At 38.4% G+C, this 19,164-nt stretch overlaps 1 protein-coding gene and 1 pseudogene across 1 annotated transcript; both read right to left on the bottom strand.

The window, feature by feature from the left end:
- Positions 1 to 427: 427 nt before the first annotated feature.
- Positions 428 to 7,085, bottom strand: LOC101443204 (disintegrin and metalloproteinase domain-containing protein 29). Its single transcript, XM_012525216.2, has 2 exons — positions 6,955 to 7,085; positions 428 to 2,815 (listed from the first exon to the last, which is right to left on the bottom strand). The coding sequence occupies exon 2, from the start codon at positions 2,658 to 2,660 to the stop codon at positions 522 to 524; it is 2,139 nt and encodes a 712-aa protein (XP_012380670.2). The 5' UTR covers positions 2,661 to 2,815; positions 6,955 to 7,085; the 3' UTR covers positions 428 to 521.
- A 2,753-nt stretch (positions 7,086 to 9,838) lies between these two features.
- On the bottom strand, positions 9,839 to 12,527 carry LOC101443646 (shieldin complex subunit 2 pseudogene; annotated as a pseudogene).
- Between the last annotated feature and the right edge of the window lie 6,637 nt (positions 12,528 to 19,164).

Here is a 19,164-nt window from a genome sequence, read left to right as displayed (position 1 = left end):
GGTGAAAAGTGTTATTGAGGCAACACTGGAATTAACAATAACCAAATAGGTCCCCCAGCTTTCCAGTCTCCCTTTCATGCTCTATTGGCAGAAACTTATAGGATGGGAGGTGACAAAGCAGAAATGTAGCTTCTCCATTCCCTTTCCTGGTGTAAATATCACAAAGAAAAGGAAAAAAAGGAGAGAGGGTTTTCTAAGTGAGAGACAACCTCATACAGCATCTGTTAGGCATGTCTTTGTTCAAAAATATGTGGAGACTTCAGGGAAGTTAAAAACATCAAGTAACTTAATGTAAAGAATGAACATACTTGGAATTGCTTTCGTATGGTTCTTGCTTACGATCATGACAGAGAAGAGATCCTAGAGTTTTTCCGTCAACCGTCTTCTGAGACATGCCCGCATATTTCCACTGCCATGAGACTAAGCCTTAATGCATGAGAAATTTTATTAGGGTTTGGATACAATCTTTGGTATTGCGTATGATTTTTATCTCAGGATGAATCTAATTATTTTATCCTTTTTCAGTTTCCGTTCTGCATTTTTTTATAAACCAAAAAGAAACAACATAAAAATAAGAAAAAAAGAGGAATGAGCCACATTACTGATAGCTGAAACTTCTTTCTCTCCTTCTTAGGGGGTGGGCCACTGTCAACACTACCTCCATCTCCTATTGCCAGGCAGTTGGGCGGGGACCACTGGCTATTGCAATGGCAATGATGCTTATTGTTGCAGACCCCTCTCATGTTACAGGTCTGAGATGAACAATCACTTTTCAATAGAGACATACTGACACACTTCCTGTGCATACAGATCTGTTTTTGACCACACTCTGTGCCATCCTTCACTTCACCAATGTCGGGTATAGTCATTCCAAAGTGATAGTCAGTACCCCAACAGGTGATGTCATTGAAGCGTGTCCAAAGCACAGTAGAATGCTCTTTCAAAAAGGGTATTAGTGCCACATTCTTACACTGAACTCTCCCACACAAGACATCAGAAATATTGCACTTTATATAGTGGGAGCCATTCATTCCACAGTGTCCAAAACGGTCCCCTTGGGTGTTGATTTTTTCATAGCAATCCTTATCTGCACTCTTGGCCTCCTTGCCAAAAATATGCTTACACTGTTCACTGCGGTCATTACATCTCTTTTCATAGCAGTAGGCATTGTCACGACAGGGATTTCCATCCTGCACATATACATCATCTGGACACTTATGGGATGTTCCATTGCACCATTCTGGAAGATCACATTCATTGACCCGTTCTCTACAAACTTCACCTGACGGTAAGAACTTGCAGTTTTTGCAACAAAGTCCAAAAGAACAAGCAGACTCAGAAGTCAGAACACAGTTTGGTAGGCAACAGGGATCTTGTGCACATTTTTTTAAGGGTCCACAGTCACACTCTTCTTCTTCTTCAACAACACCATTCCCACAACGTTTCAACGTAAAGATTTCCCCTGCCTGCGGAGTGTAACGCAAACAATCTCCCTGAGTTAAGGTTCTCCATAAATGGGCATAACTGCAGTTGCTGAATCTAGCTGATAACACTTTTTTGGCATTCATTATGCATATTCTGTGCCCACATGAACACGTTGTGTCGTCATGTGGCATACCCAAAACATGACCAAGCTCATGGGCCACAAAGTTTGCAAAATGGTTTACGTTTTGTTTGAAAGATGTAATGACTGCACAATTATACGGTGTTTTGCATACTCCTCCCATGTAGGCTATACCAGGTAATCCTTTTAATCCCTTATTTATGTATAGCTGTATAACATCATGCTGTACCCGGTGAGAAAAGTTTTTGACCTTCCATTTGCAAAATTCCACCACAACATTCTTTACATTATCTACAACAATGAAGTTTGAATCAGTCCAGACCTCAACACCAAACAACAGCACATTAACACCCAATATATCATAAATAGAATCCACTATATTGACAACATTATATATTTCCTCCTGCACTGTAGAGACATTCTGTTCAAAACGAAGGTATAAAGTATGATCCACCACCACTGCCAATTCAAGAAACCACACATGGGTCCACCAGCCCATATGAGAGCTTTGCTTGAGAGTAGAATTACCGATCTCTTGAAATTCTAATTTGTGTACTATTTCCTCTTGCATAAAGCCAAATCTTGTAGTTGGGAATTGTGTCTCCTCACTGTCCATTTTATAAACCAGATGTTCAAATGTGGCAGAAAACATTAAGGGCTCAATTTCATAAGCAATGTCATTTATCTGCAACATTCCTCTAAATCCCCCAAAACAGGTACTCAGGGCAACTAGGGATTCGGGGTCTCCCTCCACATAACCATGATAGTAGCAGTCATTTTTGACAAAAGGCTGGTCCTCAAGGAGAGCACCCTGGTCTGTGTAGGTGAACACTGGAAGGTGTCGGGCCAGCAAAATTTTCTTGACCTTCATGTGGACAATGTGCCTCTGGCCTCCAAAGTGTAGGCTGTAGGAGATCCAGCCTGGAGACTTTGTGCCTCTGCCTCTGCCAGTTACCTTCAAGGGAATCACCACTTCTGGGGGGCTCTGGTACTGAGAATGTTCAGCCTGAGCGTGTCCAGAAAAGGACAGAAACATCCCCAGACAGTGAAGCAGGAGAGTGATCCTCAAGTGCACCAAGGCTTCACTCACAGTCATTGTGGAGACACAATTCTGGAACCATTGGTCCAGAGGAGAAGAAGGCAGAGCTGGGAGTCACACCTGGACTGGCTCCTCCCTGTGAGTTGGTCCGTGTCTGTGCTAATCTTTTAAGATCTGTCTTCTGGTAGAGTTGAACCATCAGAATTGCAGCACTATAAATAAAATAAAAAGTAGTTTTTTGATGGGAGTGGTTTTGAGAAGTCCTGGTGGGGGAGAATGAAAAAGGTTTGGGGTAAATGTGATTCATGTTTGGATCAAGACATGACTCAAGTTCGTGCCTGAGATCTGCTCTTAAATACTGATGGGGATGAGTGGTATTGGGAGTGTATAGGAGAATGGATCCTGGCTCTAAATTGATAGTTATTGAATCTGGGTGATATGTATATATAGATTCATAATATTGCTCTCTCAATATGTGTGAATTCCAAAATAATTGGGTAAACGAAAAGTGACCTAGGAGGTAGATATCTCTATAAGTTGCATCATTGGGAGAGTCCCGGTTTGCACATTTGACATGGCCTCAGTATTACCAGTCCTTGTGATCAAATTTTAAATGATAAATTATTTGACATTAATGTATTAGTGTATCTTAATACATTAAGAAATATACTCTCATTTGTTGCTTTCACTATCTTTTACTCCTTATCATTTAACTCCCTGTAACACAATGATTCATTTAGATTTTTTCTCTACCCTATGTTCTCCTCCTCACTAGCCTTGTCAGAAGAGATGGTTCTCTAGAGGACCAACTGTGTCTTTCACAAATATTAGCATCTGCTATGATTCTAGGATTAATTTTTACACACAAATTATAGTAGACACAGTGTTAATTGTTCTTTGGAGTGATTTGGGTTGTACTTAGTATGTTTATTATTGATTACATTACTAAAGAAGAATATTTTTCAAACCTATGGACTATTCTCATTCCAGAATAAGTTTGTATAGACCCAGTTTCCTCTGTTTCTTCCCAGTTCATAAAATTAAATTCCCTGGAATTAAGTCTACTGAATAATAAGAAAGATAGTGGAAGTTGAAAAATAAATAAATAAAAGCCACATAGGCTAGAGAATGCAGGACTTGAATAATAGCAAAAGGATGTATTCTCAGGGTTACCAGTTAATCTCCCAAATATATATCCCTAAATTGGACACTGGAGAGGCCTATAACCCAGAAATTCCACAAGGTGTAGACAAAACACAAAATATAAAACAAATAGAATATACCTAAAATAAGTGTACTCTCTGGCCAAATACCAGGAAAAGAGAAGCTCAACCAAGCGCTAGTGCTAACCCCATCTCCTGTTCTAAACCTGGAATACCAGTGGGCTGATTCAACCACAGGGAAGCTTCAAAGACTTGACAGTTAACAATCTATAATCAGTATAGGGGGTGATCCAATCCCCTGCTTTATCAACAGCAAAGTCTACATGAGACAAATTAACCTTCACTCCAAAACCAGGTCACTAGCTAGGCATATGATTTCAGAGGTAACAGTGAAGGCCCAGCAAACTAACTCAAACCAATATTCAAAACCAGGTTATAGGAATTCAGGCTGAATAAGACAAAGCAGCAGCATCAGTAAAGCCTGGCATCTCCCAACTCTGTACACAGTAACATAGAAAACCAAACTTGTTTCTCCAGGCATGAAGGTGGAAAATGACACAAGGTTGCCCCAGGAAGCAAATTATGCCTCCAATAGTGGCACTTGTAGGAAATGAGTGGAGCCCCAGCAGAGCCAGAAGAACAAGATTGATCTGTACATCATTAAAAGAGCTCTGAAAGCTCAAATTTCATCAGAACTTGGCCCACAATATCATGCCTCTGAACATAAAACTGATTACTGCCCACTAAAACAGAAGCTTTAAATAGAATTAAAATTCTCCCAGTTTCTTAAGTCATGTCTTGACAGAACAGATTATCAGGCATAGAATTAAATCTCACATCATGCCAAGAACTGGGAAAATCCAATACTGAGATGAATCAGGTATTAGATGTATCTGATAAGGATTTTAAAGCACACATCATAAAAAATGCTTCAACAAACTTCTTTTGGATTAGTATAGAGAAAACTGAAAGGCTGATAAAATAAATGATGACCTAAATATATTGGAGACACAGCATGTTCATGAATTTTACTCAACATATTAAAGATGTTTATTTTCCTAAATTAATTGGATATAATTCCTATCAAAATCTCAGCCAGGGTTTTATAGATACAGATAATCTCATGCCAAAATTTTATGGAAAATTAAAGGCCTTGAATAGGCACAACACTTTTGTAAAACAAGAACAAAGTGGAAGATTAACTTCCCCATGTTAAAGCTGAGTAGCTGGAGTAATCAAGAGAATACAATACTGGAATAGGTATAAACACATAGATAAATGAGAACAGATTAGAAAACTCAGAAATATGCTTTACTAACATGCCTATTTAAGTTATGATTAGAGAGCAAAAAGATTTGATAGAGGAAGGATAGCCTTTTCCACAACATGGGTTGGAACACTTGAACTTTGATAGGTAAATAAAGTGAACCTCAACCTCAATCTCATATTTTAAGCAAAATTAAATTAAAGTGGATCAAATACTTAAGTATTTGAATGTACAACTCTAAAGCATTTGCGACAGAACATAGGAGAAAATCTTTGTGGGGTAAGAATAAGGAAAGATTTGGTGATCTGGTAGAGGAAAAATGATACATTGCATCACACAAAAATAAAAGTAAAGTTCAAAAGTTCTTCTGGAAATGATTCTGTTAAGAGGATAAAAAGAAAATTACAGATTGGAGAAAATCACATATCTGATAAGAAAAATTTGTATCTATGATATGTAAAGAACTTTCAAAGTCAGGAATTAAAAACAACAAATTAGAAACCAAATTAGAAAATGGGCAAAGGACATGAACAGCTTTTTCACTAAAGAGGGTATACATATGGATAAAAGCTCATGGAAATATTGTCAACATAATATGGTCCCAGGGAAATGTATACTCAAAGCACAATGAGATAATACTATGTACTTATTAGAATGGCTAAAATAAGAAATTTTTCTCAAAAATTTTTCGGTGTCTTCTGGACTTTTTCTTTCATAAAATGCAACAGAAATCATATTTCTATTCATGGAGAAATATCCTTTCATTTAGAACACCCTACATCTGACTTTATTAAAACCTATGTCTCAAGCATATGAAACTCTGTGGAGTGGAAACGTCCTTTTTTCAGAATCTCATATGCAAGATGGTCTAAAGACTCTGAATACCTACATTCCCTTCATTATTGTTGACGTTTGATCATTAGTTCAAGTTATTAAACCAAGGCTTCTTCAATTTATCTCTGTTTAATAAAGATTTTAGTATTTGTTTACTCCCTGCTATGTGGATATCTACTGATGGCAGGGCAACATTCAGGCTGAATCTCATCCTTGTCATTAGGATGACAAAAGAGCTTGCTTAGCTTGGGTACATGCCTGATGGCAATGGATAAGCACCTGATTTCACAAAGTGCCAGGAACATACAAGAAGGTGGCAATATCACTAGGTGAAACTGTGGAGACATGTCACTCACATGTCTAACTGGTGAGTAAAGCTTTAATAAACTTGATTGCCTCCCATGGCTCTCTTTGATAGGAATGCTTTTTCTCTTTAGCTCTTATTTAGAATGTAGTTAGCTGAAAAGAAAGTGATTACAAAAGATATTGAATTGTTGAGAATGAATCTAACCCATACAAATCTTTTTCAGAATGAATTCCTTATACCTTAGTGTGGGGAAAGGTTTTAAGAAGAGATGGTTAAATCCTGGAGCCAGTGCGTCTATGCTCACATGACATGATTTTAGGAACTCCAAAGACCACACTATCTAAAGGAATATCACGCTGTTTATGTGACCTAGTGCCAATAAAATTCTATGCCCTCTTCTGATGCAGACACTTAAATATGTTTCCTCTTTTATCTTTTATCAACTCTTCCTTCTATTCCTCTCATGTCCTTCAAATGTATGAAATCGACATCCTGATTACCATTGTCTCTCTCCCTGTCATTCATAACCTAATTCATTGTTTTCCAAAGTGTGAGCCACAACTTATTAGAAAGCCAAATTACTGTATCTCAACTAAGAAATACAACAGAATAGAAAATATTAAAGGGCATATAATATCCATAGGATCTGAACACTTGGCAGCAAAGAATTTTCGTGTGTGTGTGTGTGTGTGACAAGTGGGTGTGTATTACTATGTGTATATGCATGCACAAGTACTTCATGCTTCTCTCTCTTACAGCCAAACTTCTTGAATGACTTACCAGCAGAAGTATTAGTGGTTTCCATGATCATTTCTAGCTATGTCCTTAGTCATAGATGGTGTGTACCTCCTATTTCTATTACCGATTTTTATTTTAAGACCTCACATGGCAAAGGAATATAAACCTCCTCCCTTTTGTCTCTCATTTGGTTAAGTTCTAGATTTAGGTACTTAGCAACAAGAACTTCTCAATTCTACAGAACATGACAATGGACTTTCAAGTTCTTCCCCACTGTGACTTCACATGCCTATAAAACTTCAGTTTTGATTTATCTTCAATATGAATAAAACAGACTAAATTCCTTACTCCAACCAATATGGCCCCTTTGTGCTATTTGCTCACTTCAACTTCACTACTTTTAATAGTGCAGTTCCCTCTATGCAGAATATTTCTTAAAATGTATTGTGGAACACTTCAAGTATTTTCAGTTTGAGAAGATATTTATTCCACTATAAAAACTTTTTAAAAAATCCAGACAAGAATAACTATTGGTCACTCATAATGTAAAGGACTAACTCATAGTTTTTGAATATCTACCTGCAATTTTGTTTCATATATTGGAAGAACAGTCGAGATTTTTGTCAACAAATAAAGCAGGAGGTAGACTATAGAAGAGGAAAGAGGGTAGTAAAAGTTGTAAGTAAATCCAATAGATAATTTACTAGTTTCCATTTATTCATGAAACTACTCAATTTGCTGAGATTATCCATAGAATAATTACACATATTACTTTATAATTAATAATGACAAACATGTATGAATTCTCCAGGATTGAATGGTTAGTTATGAAACAAAGGGATGCTTTCTTTCAAATGTTTGTCAGTTTACTATCTGCCCATCCATCAAGTAGTCCTATCTTTTTATTAAGACCAGGTCTGCAACTTTCTCTCATTGAATTCTTCAGTTTCTCTCTGGCTACAGTCAAAATTAGTTCCTGAGGGAGCAAATTTGACCACTACAGTTTCAATCTCTTTGGCTTAATTTAATTGCTGTGTAACATTTCAGTACCTAGTTATCAGCAGGCCAGAGTAAATGTGTGAATACATTATTATAATCAGAAAAATTTTGACCTATCCAATTTTATCTTCTAGGCCTAATAAGAATGAATCTAACAGACCAGTTTAGTCAATGTTAGTTAACTAATCAGCTTTGCTTTCTTCCTCTTTGACTTATTATTATGCCATCATTTAAGATGTCTATGAAGTATAACCAGATCTATTAGTTATTGGTTGGGTTGTTGTCTAGTTTGACCATTAATTAATTGTGAACAATTCTCTCATTTACTACTGTTATATTGTTTCAGTTATTGAGAATATACTTGGTTTTAGGGTCTTTACATTTTAACATGTTTTATTTATTTGAGAAGAAATTATATATCACATATTCTAGTTGTGGAAATGTGGGCCAGAGTAGAAATGCTTTTACATACCTGTGAAATCGTGTGCTTTGGACCATTCCCATCCATGTATGAAGCATATTTTGATGTGATTAGCCCAGGAATAATATATGATTACTTTAGTAGTATATTCAAGGAGATAAACATTACTGATAGGAAAATGTTAGTTTATGATCAATGTAAATATCAATTGTCTGAAATTAATTGGTCTAATAATAGATGAGTAAGTAATCTTTGGAAATCTAAAAAATTCGTGCAATTTTTTTATGAGAAGAGAAAAAATTGGAACCATATTTCTCTTATTGGACTCATATCCATTTATTTTCTAAAGTCTTTTGGTTGTCTCTGAGTCCTCTGGAAATGTTAGGTATAATTAGTAATTTGCCTCATATCTACTTAAAGCATGCAGTTATCTCAGTGCTAATAATATTTTATTAGTATTTATAGCTAGATAACAAATCCAACTGACACAAAATGATAAGCTTACCATAAATTTGTTTTGTTTTATTTTATATTTATATATTATTTCATTTTATTTACTTTTTTACCACACATAAAATAATAGCCTTTTGGGAAGGGAAGATTTACTCCAATTAACAAGTGAATACTAAAAACAAAAACAAAAACTAGCATATTAAAAATTTAACTCTTCGAACATCAACATCATTTCATTTGCAGGTATTTAGAAAGTTATTGAGGTATGAGTTCAGAGCCTTGTTTTATTGGTTTTCAAATGAGTTATAAAGATCAGGTAAATGTGAATAGTTAGCCAAAGATTTAAGTATAACATTTTCCCAAAAATATATTTGTAATGTTTTAACCAATTTATATTATTACTAGTTATTTTTGTGCATAAATATAAGAGAAGGTTGTCTAGGGTAGCATTAAACACTGGAGACAGTTTGAGATAGACTTATGTTTGGACTTGTGAAGATAGTTTGCTGTTTTTTATTACAGAAGCTACAGCTTTACAAAAACATCATGCAGAAAATACAGAATTTTCATGCACCACACTTTAATATGATACTTTGTTACAACTGATGAAACAATATTATTATAATTATACTATTAATGATCATGCAAATTAGGGTTGTTTTGTACTGTCCTATGGTTTTTATTATTTTTCTTTATTAGAGACCATGTAGGTTTACAGAACAATCATGGATAAAATACAGAATTCCCATATATTACCTTATTATGAACTGCTTGCATTGGTGTGGAACATTTGTTACAATTAATGACAGCACACTTTTATAACTGTACTATTAACTATTGTCCATGGTTTAACTTAGGATTCACTGTTTGTGTAGTGCAGTCTCATGGATTTTTATTTTTATTTTCATTTATTTTTTCTTATAAAAACATTTTAATTTATTTATTTAGCACAGTTTTACCTATAAAATATATTTATTTATTCAAAAGTCAAATCATTTCAGTACATTCACAATTTCTTCATCTGCTCTCAGAGAAGGGCATAAGATTCATGCTTTACTCCACAGGTTCAGGATGAAAGTCCAGTAGAGAGAAATCCTGCTGCAATGGGTAGCTGTTTTCATCTAACACAAAAAGGCTCTGAACTTCCAGGTGCATGGTGTCCCTCTGTCTGCCAACAAGGAGTGTAGCACATCGGCTGCCACCATCCCATAGGTGATCTCTGAGGAGGGCACTATCACTCTGTTGAGGAAGTAGGGGGAAATGTTGAGAAGAATCTTCTCTATCATCTCTGATCCCACATGGATGCAAACCTTTTGACTTCCATCAACTATAGTCAATAAAGCTGGCCTATAGAATGTTTTCTTTGTACTAAATGGCAAGCAGCTGAAACACTGTTTGTAGATCTTGTTCTCATCTGTTTCTAGCTCCAGTCCACATTTTGCACATCCAGTATATATAATGTTGGGGAAAGACGAGAAAATACTCTCCAAAGAACTATGAGCATTGAGTGCTATCTGTGTCTTCTGGGCTGTGGTAACAGGAAAAGTCAGCTCCAAAATCTGGGGTTTTATTAAAATCACACCTGAACGCTGATCCTCTAGGTGTGTTGCCAAGTCTGACATCTTCACAAATGATGGCGCACTCTTTGGAAATTTTGCTTTAAACTGAACTGCTCTTACATCATCATCAAACAAGCACTCACGGGATGACCAAGGTGTTGTGAGCAATTCTAGGTTTTCTAACATGCAGTTGCGCTGAACAAGAAGATACTTAAATTCCCAAATAAAATCTTTTCTCCTTTGAAGTTGAGGGTGCCAGGCCTCTTCAGGACCCCACAAGACAAGCACGTAATGTGGACCTTGGGCTTGTTCCACCGTTAGCATAACTTTCCTTTGCTTCTGTCCTCTGTAATTGTATGATGCCTCTGTTAGTACAGTGATATCAACAACACTTAGTATCACATGGACCAAAACGTCAGGCTGAAGCCGCTCCAGTTCTACGAACTCCACACTGTTCACGTTCTGAGGCGGCCTCCGAGGAAGAGCTCCGAGGTGGGGATGCTTTGAAGACGCATACGCCAGTAAGCCTCGAAGAACCACGGCACTGACGACGCCAGAGTATTCTTCAGGCTGAACAGAAGAATAACTCCCAAGATTTAATAACTGACTGGTGAAAGTTGTCTGAAGTACTATATCCCCAGCCCATTGATCCTCACGAACGGTAACATCTGTGAGCAAAATTATGTCTCCAGGAAACACTGTAAGTGCCCAAAATGCGGCAGTCCTCCACAGAAAAACCTTCTTCCTCACTTCTAATTGGTCTATGACTACCATTGTTGCCAAAGGTACTTTAGAGCCAGAACTTGGTCCTGATTTTATGCATATTTCTTTCACATAACATGGCAATAACACCATGACTAGACAATTATACTTCCAACTTTTATAATCACAGTTTATCAATGACGTTTTTTTAAAACGCTTAAATTCAGAGGCATTGCTCGGGCCCACTGTGACAGCAGGATCTTCTGCGTGAGACAGCAACTTAGTTTTCTCAGATACTGGGAGGCCTCGCGTCGGAGCCTTAGAATGGCCCAGTTTATCTTCCGAGCTCCTGCTTCTCTTGGGAGAGCTGGGACGGAAGGCACTCCGTTGGGAGCACAGTATTCCCGAGCCACAGGGTTCAAAGCATTATCTCAGTGGGAGGCGGTTTATCTTCAGAACTGAAGAGTTCCTGAGATGCAGTATTTTCTTCAAGACCTTTACCGGCATTTACGTGAACGTGGCTACTTACTGTTTCGGGACAAACAGGACTAAAAAGTTCAAGGGAACGTGCTTGCTCTTGTCCGTTCCCATATGCTCCATCGCTGGATGGAGGCAGGTTGTCGTCAGTGACCCTTTCATCCCCTTGACTTGCCCTTGGTTCACTCTCCATGGGTATGGCTCCTTTATTTGCAGAATCCTGCCCTTTATGCTGCCTTTGAGCTAAAAGAGCAATCTGGCTGGAGGCCAGCGCACTTAGAAATTCAGCGTCGGTAGATACTTCACAGGCTGAGACCCGGCGAACTGCTCCGTTAGATCCTGGCTCATCTGCCGTTCTCGAGGGAAAGCACTGCGGACGCCGGTTTTGTGCTTCACGAGGCACACACTCTGCTTCTAGAGCTCCTGGCCCTCTCCTAGTCTGTCTGGTACTACAGACCAAACCCAAAACAGCTGTGCCTCTACGAGCTGCCCGTGAGGACAGACGCTCACATGCTCACCGCGGATACCTGACTGGCTCGCTGTGCTGTCCTTCCGGGATCTCATTCTCACCCGGAAGCTGTCCCGGCGTTTCACCCGCAGTTAAAGGCTGAACGCCGCCCTCAAGGTCACGCACCTGCGCACCACAGTTAGCTACATCACTCACCCCTGAGGAGCGACTTTTCTGGAACTTTATATTCTGTGCTTCAGAAATACAGCGTGGAGAGTCATCTCTCAAAGGAGCAGATTTAGTCCTAGAGCTCGCCACCACGCCACCGCGAAGAAGCTCTGCAGAACCTGTAGCTTCCCGGATTTGCTCTTTGAGGTTTCGGTGCTCGCAGCTGTCAGTCTTCACAGGTAAAGGGTGCTGGCTGCACAAAAACTGAATTTTTTCCCCAGGGCTCAGGAGTGGCTATTAAAGAAGCTGGTTCCTGTGATGCTGTCATTTTCAATGGAACAGCTGGGGCCCCCCCCCAAAAAATGTGGACTTGAGATTCTCCACTCATGATCCTGTGCTGACTTGATAACAACTGATTGTCAATCAACCTTTGCTAAAGAGAGTCTTTCTAGTGTTTGCTGAAAACTTTTTGACTGTGCTTGATCTTTTGACCAACAAAACCAATTCAGGATTCAGGCCAGAGAATGTTTTTCACTAACATGGGAATGGGATAGGCTTGAAACGGAAGCGAGTCCCCAGCTTTCGCCTTTCAGCGCCTGCAGGCGGTTCCCGAGACCAGCCTCGGGGGAGCGCGGGGCTGTGCCCGGGCGCGGGTCCAACGCCGAGCCTGGAGCCCGGTCATGGGCCGCTGCTTCTCCGCCCCCCGGGGCCTCCGCGCCCCCGCGGACCCCAGCGCCTCCCAGCGGAGGGAGGCCAGACGCGTGCCCCCTACGGCGGGCGAGAGGTGGGGGTGGCTCTGTCTCATGGATTTTTAAAAACTGTGTATTCTGTTATAAAATATGCTAACATTTCCCCCCTTTAATCACATTCAGATAAATATTTCAGTGCTCTCAATTATGTTCACAATGTTGTGGTGCCAATAGCAATACCCATGACCAAAACATTTCCATCATTTCGGATAGGAACCCTGTACATTTTAAGCCTTACCTTTCTATTCCGTACTTTCACCCCATTCCCTGTTAACATATATTCTAAATTCTTACCCCATGAGTTTGTGCATTCTAATTATTTCAAATCAGTGAGATCATACAATATTTGTCCTTTGGTGACTGGCTTATTTTACTCAACTTGATATCTTCAAGGTTCATCCATGTTGTTGCATATACTAGAAGTTCATTCCTTTTTATGGTTGAATAATATCCCAATGTGTGTATATAGTACATTTTATTTATCCGTTGGTGGATGGACACATGGATTGCTTCTATCTTTTGTCAATTGTGAATAATACTGCTTGAATGTCAGCTTGCAAATATCTGTTTAAGTCCCTGTTTTCAATTCTTTTGGGTGGCTGTACGCCTAATAGTGGGTTGCTAGGTCATGTGCTTATTCTATATCTAGCTTTATGACGAACAGCCAAACTCTCTCCCACAACAGCTGCACCATTTTACATTGCCAGCAGCAATGAATGAGTTTTCTTTTTTCCAAACATGCTCTCTAGCCTTGTTATTTTCTGTTTATTTTAAATAGCAGTCTTTCTAATGGGTGTGAAATCATATTCCATTGTGGCATTGATTTGCATTTCCTGATGGGTGATGCTGTTGAGCATCACTTCATATGTTTTTTGATCATTTGTGTATCTTTGGAGAGATGGCTATCCAAGACTTTGGTCATTTTTAATTGGCTTATTTGTTTTTTGTTTTTTAGTTGAAGGATTTCTCTATAAACTCTGCATATTAAAATTTTATCAGGGAAGCGAACGTGGCTCAACTGATAAAGTGTCCACCTATCATATGGGAGGTCCAGGGTTCAAACCCAGGGCCTCCTGGCTCGTGTGGTAAGCTGACCCATGCCTGGCGCTGCTGTGTGCAAGGGTGTCCCCTGCGTAGGGGATCCCCATGTGAGTGAACCTCACATTGAGCTGCCCCATGCAAAAATGTGTAGCCTGCCCAGGAGTGGTGCTGCACACATGCAGCAAGATGACTCAACAAAAAGAGACACATCCTGGTGCTACCAAGAATGCAAGCAGACGCAGAAGAAAACACAGTGAATGGACACAGAAAGCAGACAATGAGGGGAGCGGGGGTTGGAGAGAAAGGGGAGAGAAAAAAATAATAAAATAAATCTTTAAAAAAATAAATAAATAAAACTTTATCAGCTTCTGGGATTATGGCAGAATAAAAAAACATGGGGCTCCCTTCTTTTCCAGAAAAATAGCTAAAGTACAGGGAGAAACAGCCTGGAAAAAAATCTTCTAGGGTTTAGGACACCAGGGGAAGGCTGGATACCACCCAGAAGAGAGGAGGGCAAAGAAAAAGAATCACGATGACAAATCTGTGATTTTGAAAATGACTGAAGCAACTGCTGGCATCTTCTCCCACCCTGTAGACACTTTCGAATTCTCAGGTGTCTGGACTGGGAGTTACAGACAAAGGGGGCCCCATGGATGCACCTCACCAGGAAAGGGACACAGCCTAAAGCTGATTTAGCTCTTGACCCACAAATTTGGTCTGCCGTGTCTCAGGAGCCCTTCCAGAAGGGTGGAGCTGCACCATTGTTTACCTTGAGTCTGGAAGGAACTGAAGAGACCCAACTGCCTAAATCTCCCTCTCTACTGATTGGGACTGGTTGTTGAGGATGCAGAGGCGAATGGGATTATTTCCTACCCAGGAAAGGAAGGGGGCTGCCAGCAAAGGTTGGAGAATTGCCTCTGAGAAAGCTTAAGTAACAAGGCTCTTAGCTTCCAGGCAGAATTTTCTGTCACATTGATCCTGTCTGTGCTGTAGCAAACGCACTTCAAGTAGGCATTGAACTGAGAAGCCTGACAAAAAGCCATCTGCTGGTGGACAAAGGGAGTGCACCTGAGGAAATTAAAATAAGTAAGGCATTTTCCAGGCTTTACAGTATCCCTCTCCAAGGCCCTATGAAGTGGATCTGCAACCTATTCCTGGGTCTGTGGCCCAGATTTGAAAAACTAATAGAGTCAATCCTAAAGATCCAAAACAGGTTGACTGAAGAATTAAAAAACAGCAGTATCACACAGTCTTTCCCTACTAAATCCTTATGAAAGAGAAAGAAGTTGAGTATCTCAGTAATTTCTCCATCCTAATAGATGCTTAGACATCAGCAAAAAATGACAAGCCATACTAAGAAAATGGAAGAAATGGTCAAAGGAAAGGAATATATAAAAGCCCCAGAAGAGACACAGGACTTAAGACAACTTAACAAAGAGATGTACACAAATTTCAAAATCAAATCAATGAGTTGAAAGGCAATATGGCTAAAGAAATAAGGACACCAAGAAGACACTGAGTGAGCACAAAGAAGGATTTGAAAACCTGAATAGAAAAGTAACAGAACTCATGGGAATGAAAGACGTGTTAGAAGCATACAATAGCAGACTTGAAATGATAAGGAAAGGATAAGTGATGCAGAAGACAAAACAGCTGAAATGGAAGAAAGAAAAGAATGCAAAAGTTTGAGCAGGGGCTCAGGGAGTTGAATGTTAACATGAACTCCAAAACCATACATGTCATGGAAGTTTTAGAAGGAAAAGAGAAGGGAAAGGAGCAGAATATATTTGAGGAAATAATATCTGAGAATTTTCAAACTCTAATGAAAGAAATGAACTTATATGTCCAAGTAGCACAGTGTACCCCAATAAGAATAAATGCAAGTAGATCTACATTGAGACACATATTACTCAGAATGTCAAACAAGAAAGATAAAGAGAAAATTCTGAGAGCAACAAGGGAGAAGTAAACTGTTGGAGATTTGGACCCGAAGGGTATTGGAAATGAAAGAAAGAGAAAAGGGTGAAGGAAAGAGTGAGAGAGCTGGGATCAGGGGGTCTACGAGTCATGACTCCTCAGACAACTTTATTGTTTACAAGGGGCTCTCTATATACCCCAGTATACGTTACAACAAGCAGGAACACGTAGCCTACATGACATCAAGCAGCATTACCCATAGTCTAAGGAATTTAAAAAAATCTTATCTCAAGGTACAAAGTCTAAGTGTTCTATTTACTTCAAAAGGTATGTGTTCATCTTTTCTTTCAACCTTTAACAGCTTCATCCCATTTGCCAGGAACTCTTAATTACAGCATTCCTTAGGGTGCAAGCATAGCCATGGAGACAGCACTAGCATGGAGACAGCACGTCTCTCCTTGTGAGGCCACTGTGCCTCAGTTTCTAACAGTAAACCATTACATACAAGGGATGCCTAATAAAATTTAGTGTGGATTTCTCATCATAAAATCATTGAGGTAAGAAGACAGTGATATGATATAATTAGGATACTAGATATTGAAAGAAAAAAGAACCTGCCAGCTGAGAACTCTTTATCCAAACAAATTTTCTTCAAATATGAAGGGGAGTTTAAAATATTAACAAACAAACAGAAACTAAGGGGGTTCATAAAAAAAGAATCCACCTTTGCAGGAACTATTAAAGGAAGACTTAGAACCTAAAAGAAAAAGACAGGAGAGAGACTTGGAGGTAAGTATAGCAGAAAGAAGAAAGGATAAGCAAAAGAATAAAAAGAGGTAAAAAAAAAAAAAGATATAACATATGAAAACCAAAGAATAAAATGGTGGAAGTAAATAATGCATTCACAGTAATATCACTGAATGTGAGTGGATTAAACTCCCAATCAAAAGACAGAGGCTGACAGAATGAATAAAAAACCGTGAGCCATACATATGCTGCTTACAGGAGACTCACCTTAGATGAAGGGATACAAACCATCTGAAAGTGAAAAGTTAGAAAAAGATACACCACACAGGAAGTAACCAAAAAAAATAATAATAAAGTAAAGGCAAGAGGAAGTTATACTAATATCTGACAAAATAGACTTTAAATGCCAAAAAGTTATAAGAAATTCAGGAGCCATTATATATTAATAAAAAGGACAAACCCCAGGAAGAAATAACAGTCATAAATATCTATGCACCTAGCTAGGATGCCCCAAAATACATGAGACAAACTTTGGCAAAACTGAAGGGAGAAATACACATCTCTACAATAATAGTTGGAGACTTCAACACACCACTTACATCATTAGGCAGAGCAACTAGACAGAAGATAAACATCATTAGATAGAGCAACTAGACAGAAGACCAACAAGCAAACAGAGAACTTGAGCAATATGATAAATGAGTTAGATCTAAAAGACATATACACAATGTTGCACCCAAACTCAGCAGGTTCTACATTCTTCTCAAATGATCATGGATCGTTCTCCAGGAAACAATGCAGATCTCAATAAATATAAGAATATTGAAATCATACAAAACACCTTCTCAGATCATAATGGAATGAAACTGGAAACAGGAAAGAGGTAAATTCACAAATGTTTGAAGGTTGAACAGCACATTCCTAAATAGTGAGTCAAAGAAGGAACTGTAAGTAAAATTAGTAAATATATTAGGATGAAAGAAAATGAGAAAACAACTTATCAAAATTATGGGATACAACTAAGGCAGTCCTGAAAGGGAAATTTATAACCCTAAACGCATATATTAAAAAAAGAAGAAAGCTAAAATCAAAGCTCTAACTGAGCAACTGAAGAAACTAGAAAAAGAACAGCAAACCATTCATAAAGCAAGCAGAAGGAAAGAAATAATAAAGATCAGAGCAGAAATAAATGAAATTGAGGGCAAAAAATAGAAAAAATAAATTCAAAAGTGGTTCTTTGAAAAGAACAATAAAAATGACAAACCTCTGTCTTGACTGAAAAAGAATAAAAGAGAGAAAATGCAAATAAATAAAATCTGAGTGAAAGGGGCAAAGTTATAACTGATCCCACAGAAAGAAAAAGGATCATAAGAGGATATTATGAGAAACTGTGTGCCAACAAAGTAGACAATGAATGAATTGGACAAATTCCTAGAAATGCACAAACGACCTATACTGCTGCTAGAAGAAATTCAAGAACTTAACAAATTAATCAAATTAAAAGACATTGAATCAGTTATTAAAAATCTCCCAGCAAGGAAAAGTCTAGAACTAGATGACTTTACAGGTGAATTAATTATGCATTTTGGAAAGAATTAGCATGAATCTTGTTTAAACTCTTCCAAAAAATTGAAGAGGAGAGAAAATCACCCAACATATTTTATGATGCCAACATCACCCTAATACTAAAGCCAGATAAAAGCACTACAGAAAAGAAAATTACAGATCAATCTCTCCAATGAACATAGATGAAAAATTATAACAAAATACTTGCAATAGAATTCAACAGCCACTGTGGCTGCTGATGGTAGGGAGATGGAAGAAGAGATATGGTGTGGGAACATTGGAGTTGTCCTAGGTGGTGCTGCAGGGACAGATGCTGGACTTTGTGTGTCCTGTTGTGGCCCACTGGGTGGTCTAGGGGAAAGTGTGGACTACAATGCGGACCACTGTCCTTGTGGTGCAGTGGTGCTCCAGAACGTATTCGCCAGGTGCAGTGGATGTGCCGCAATGATGGAAGAAGTTGCTGCTGTGGGAGGGGTGGTGTGGGTGGGGTGGGGGGTATATGGGGACCTCATATTTTTTTGAATGTAACATTTAAAAGAAAATAAAGAAGAAGAAATAAAATAAAATAAAAGACTTGAAATAGGAAAAAAAAAGAGTTCAACAGCATATAAAAGACTTAGACATCATGTCCAAGTGGGATTTATTCCTGGTATGCTACTGTGGTTCAATATAAGAAAATCAATTTATACAACACATTAACAAATTGAAGGGAAAAAAACCCACATGATCAGCTTGATTGATGCAGAAAAGGCATTTGACAAAATCCAGTATGCTTTTTTGATAAAAACACTTCAAAGACAGGAATAGAGGGAAAATTCCTCACTTTGATAAAGGGCATATATGAAAAACCCACAGCCAATATTGTACTCAGTGGAGAAAGATTGAAAGTTTTCCCTCTAAGATTGGGAACAAGACAAGGATGCCTACTGTCACTATTGTTATTCAACAATATGCTAGAAATTTAGCTAGAACAATTAGAGAAGAAAAAGAAATAAAAGGTGTCTA

Source organism: Dasypus novemcinctus, chromosome 1 (assembly GCF_030445035.2).
Source record: "Dasypus novemcinctus isolate mDasNov1 chromosome 1, mDasNov1.1.hap2, whole genome shotgun sequence".
In the NCBI taxonomy this organism is placed as follows: domain Eukaryota; kingdom Metazoa; phylum Chordata; class Mammalia; order Cingulata; family Dasypodidae; genus Dasypus; species Dasypus novemcinctus.
Note: the sequence above shows the minus strand (reverse complement) of the source record. Positions and strands in the feature narration are given on the sequence as shown.

What these genes read in the sequence shown, in the direction of transcription:
- LOC101443204 (XM_012525216.2), bottom strand. Translation starts at nt 2,660, where the DNA reads ATGACTGTGAGTGAAGCCTTGGTGCACTTGAGGATCACTCTCCTGCTT.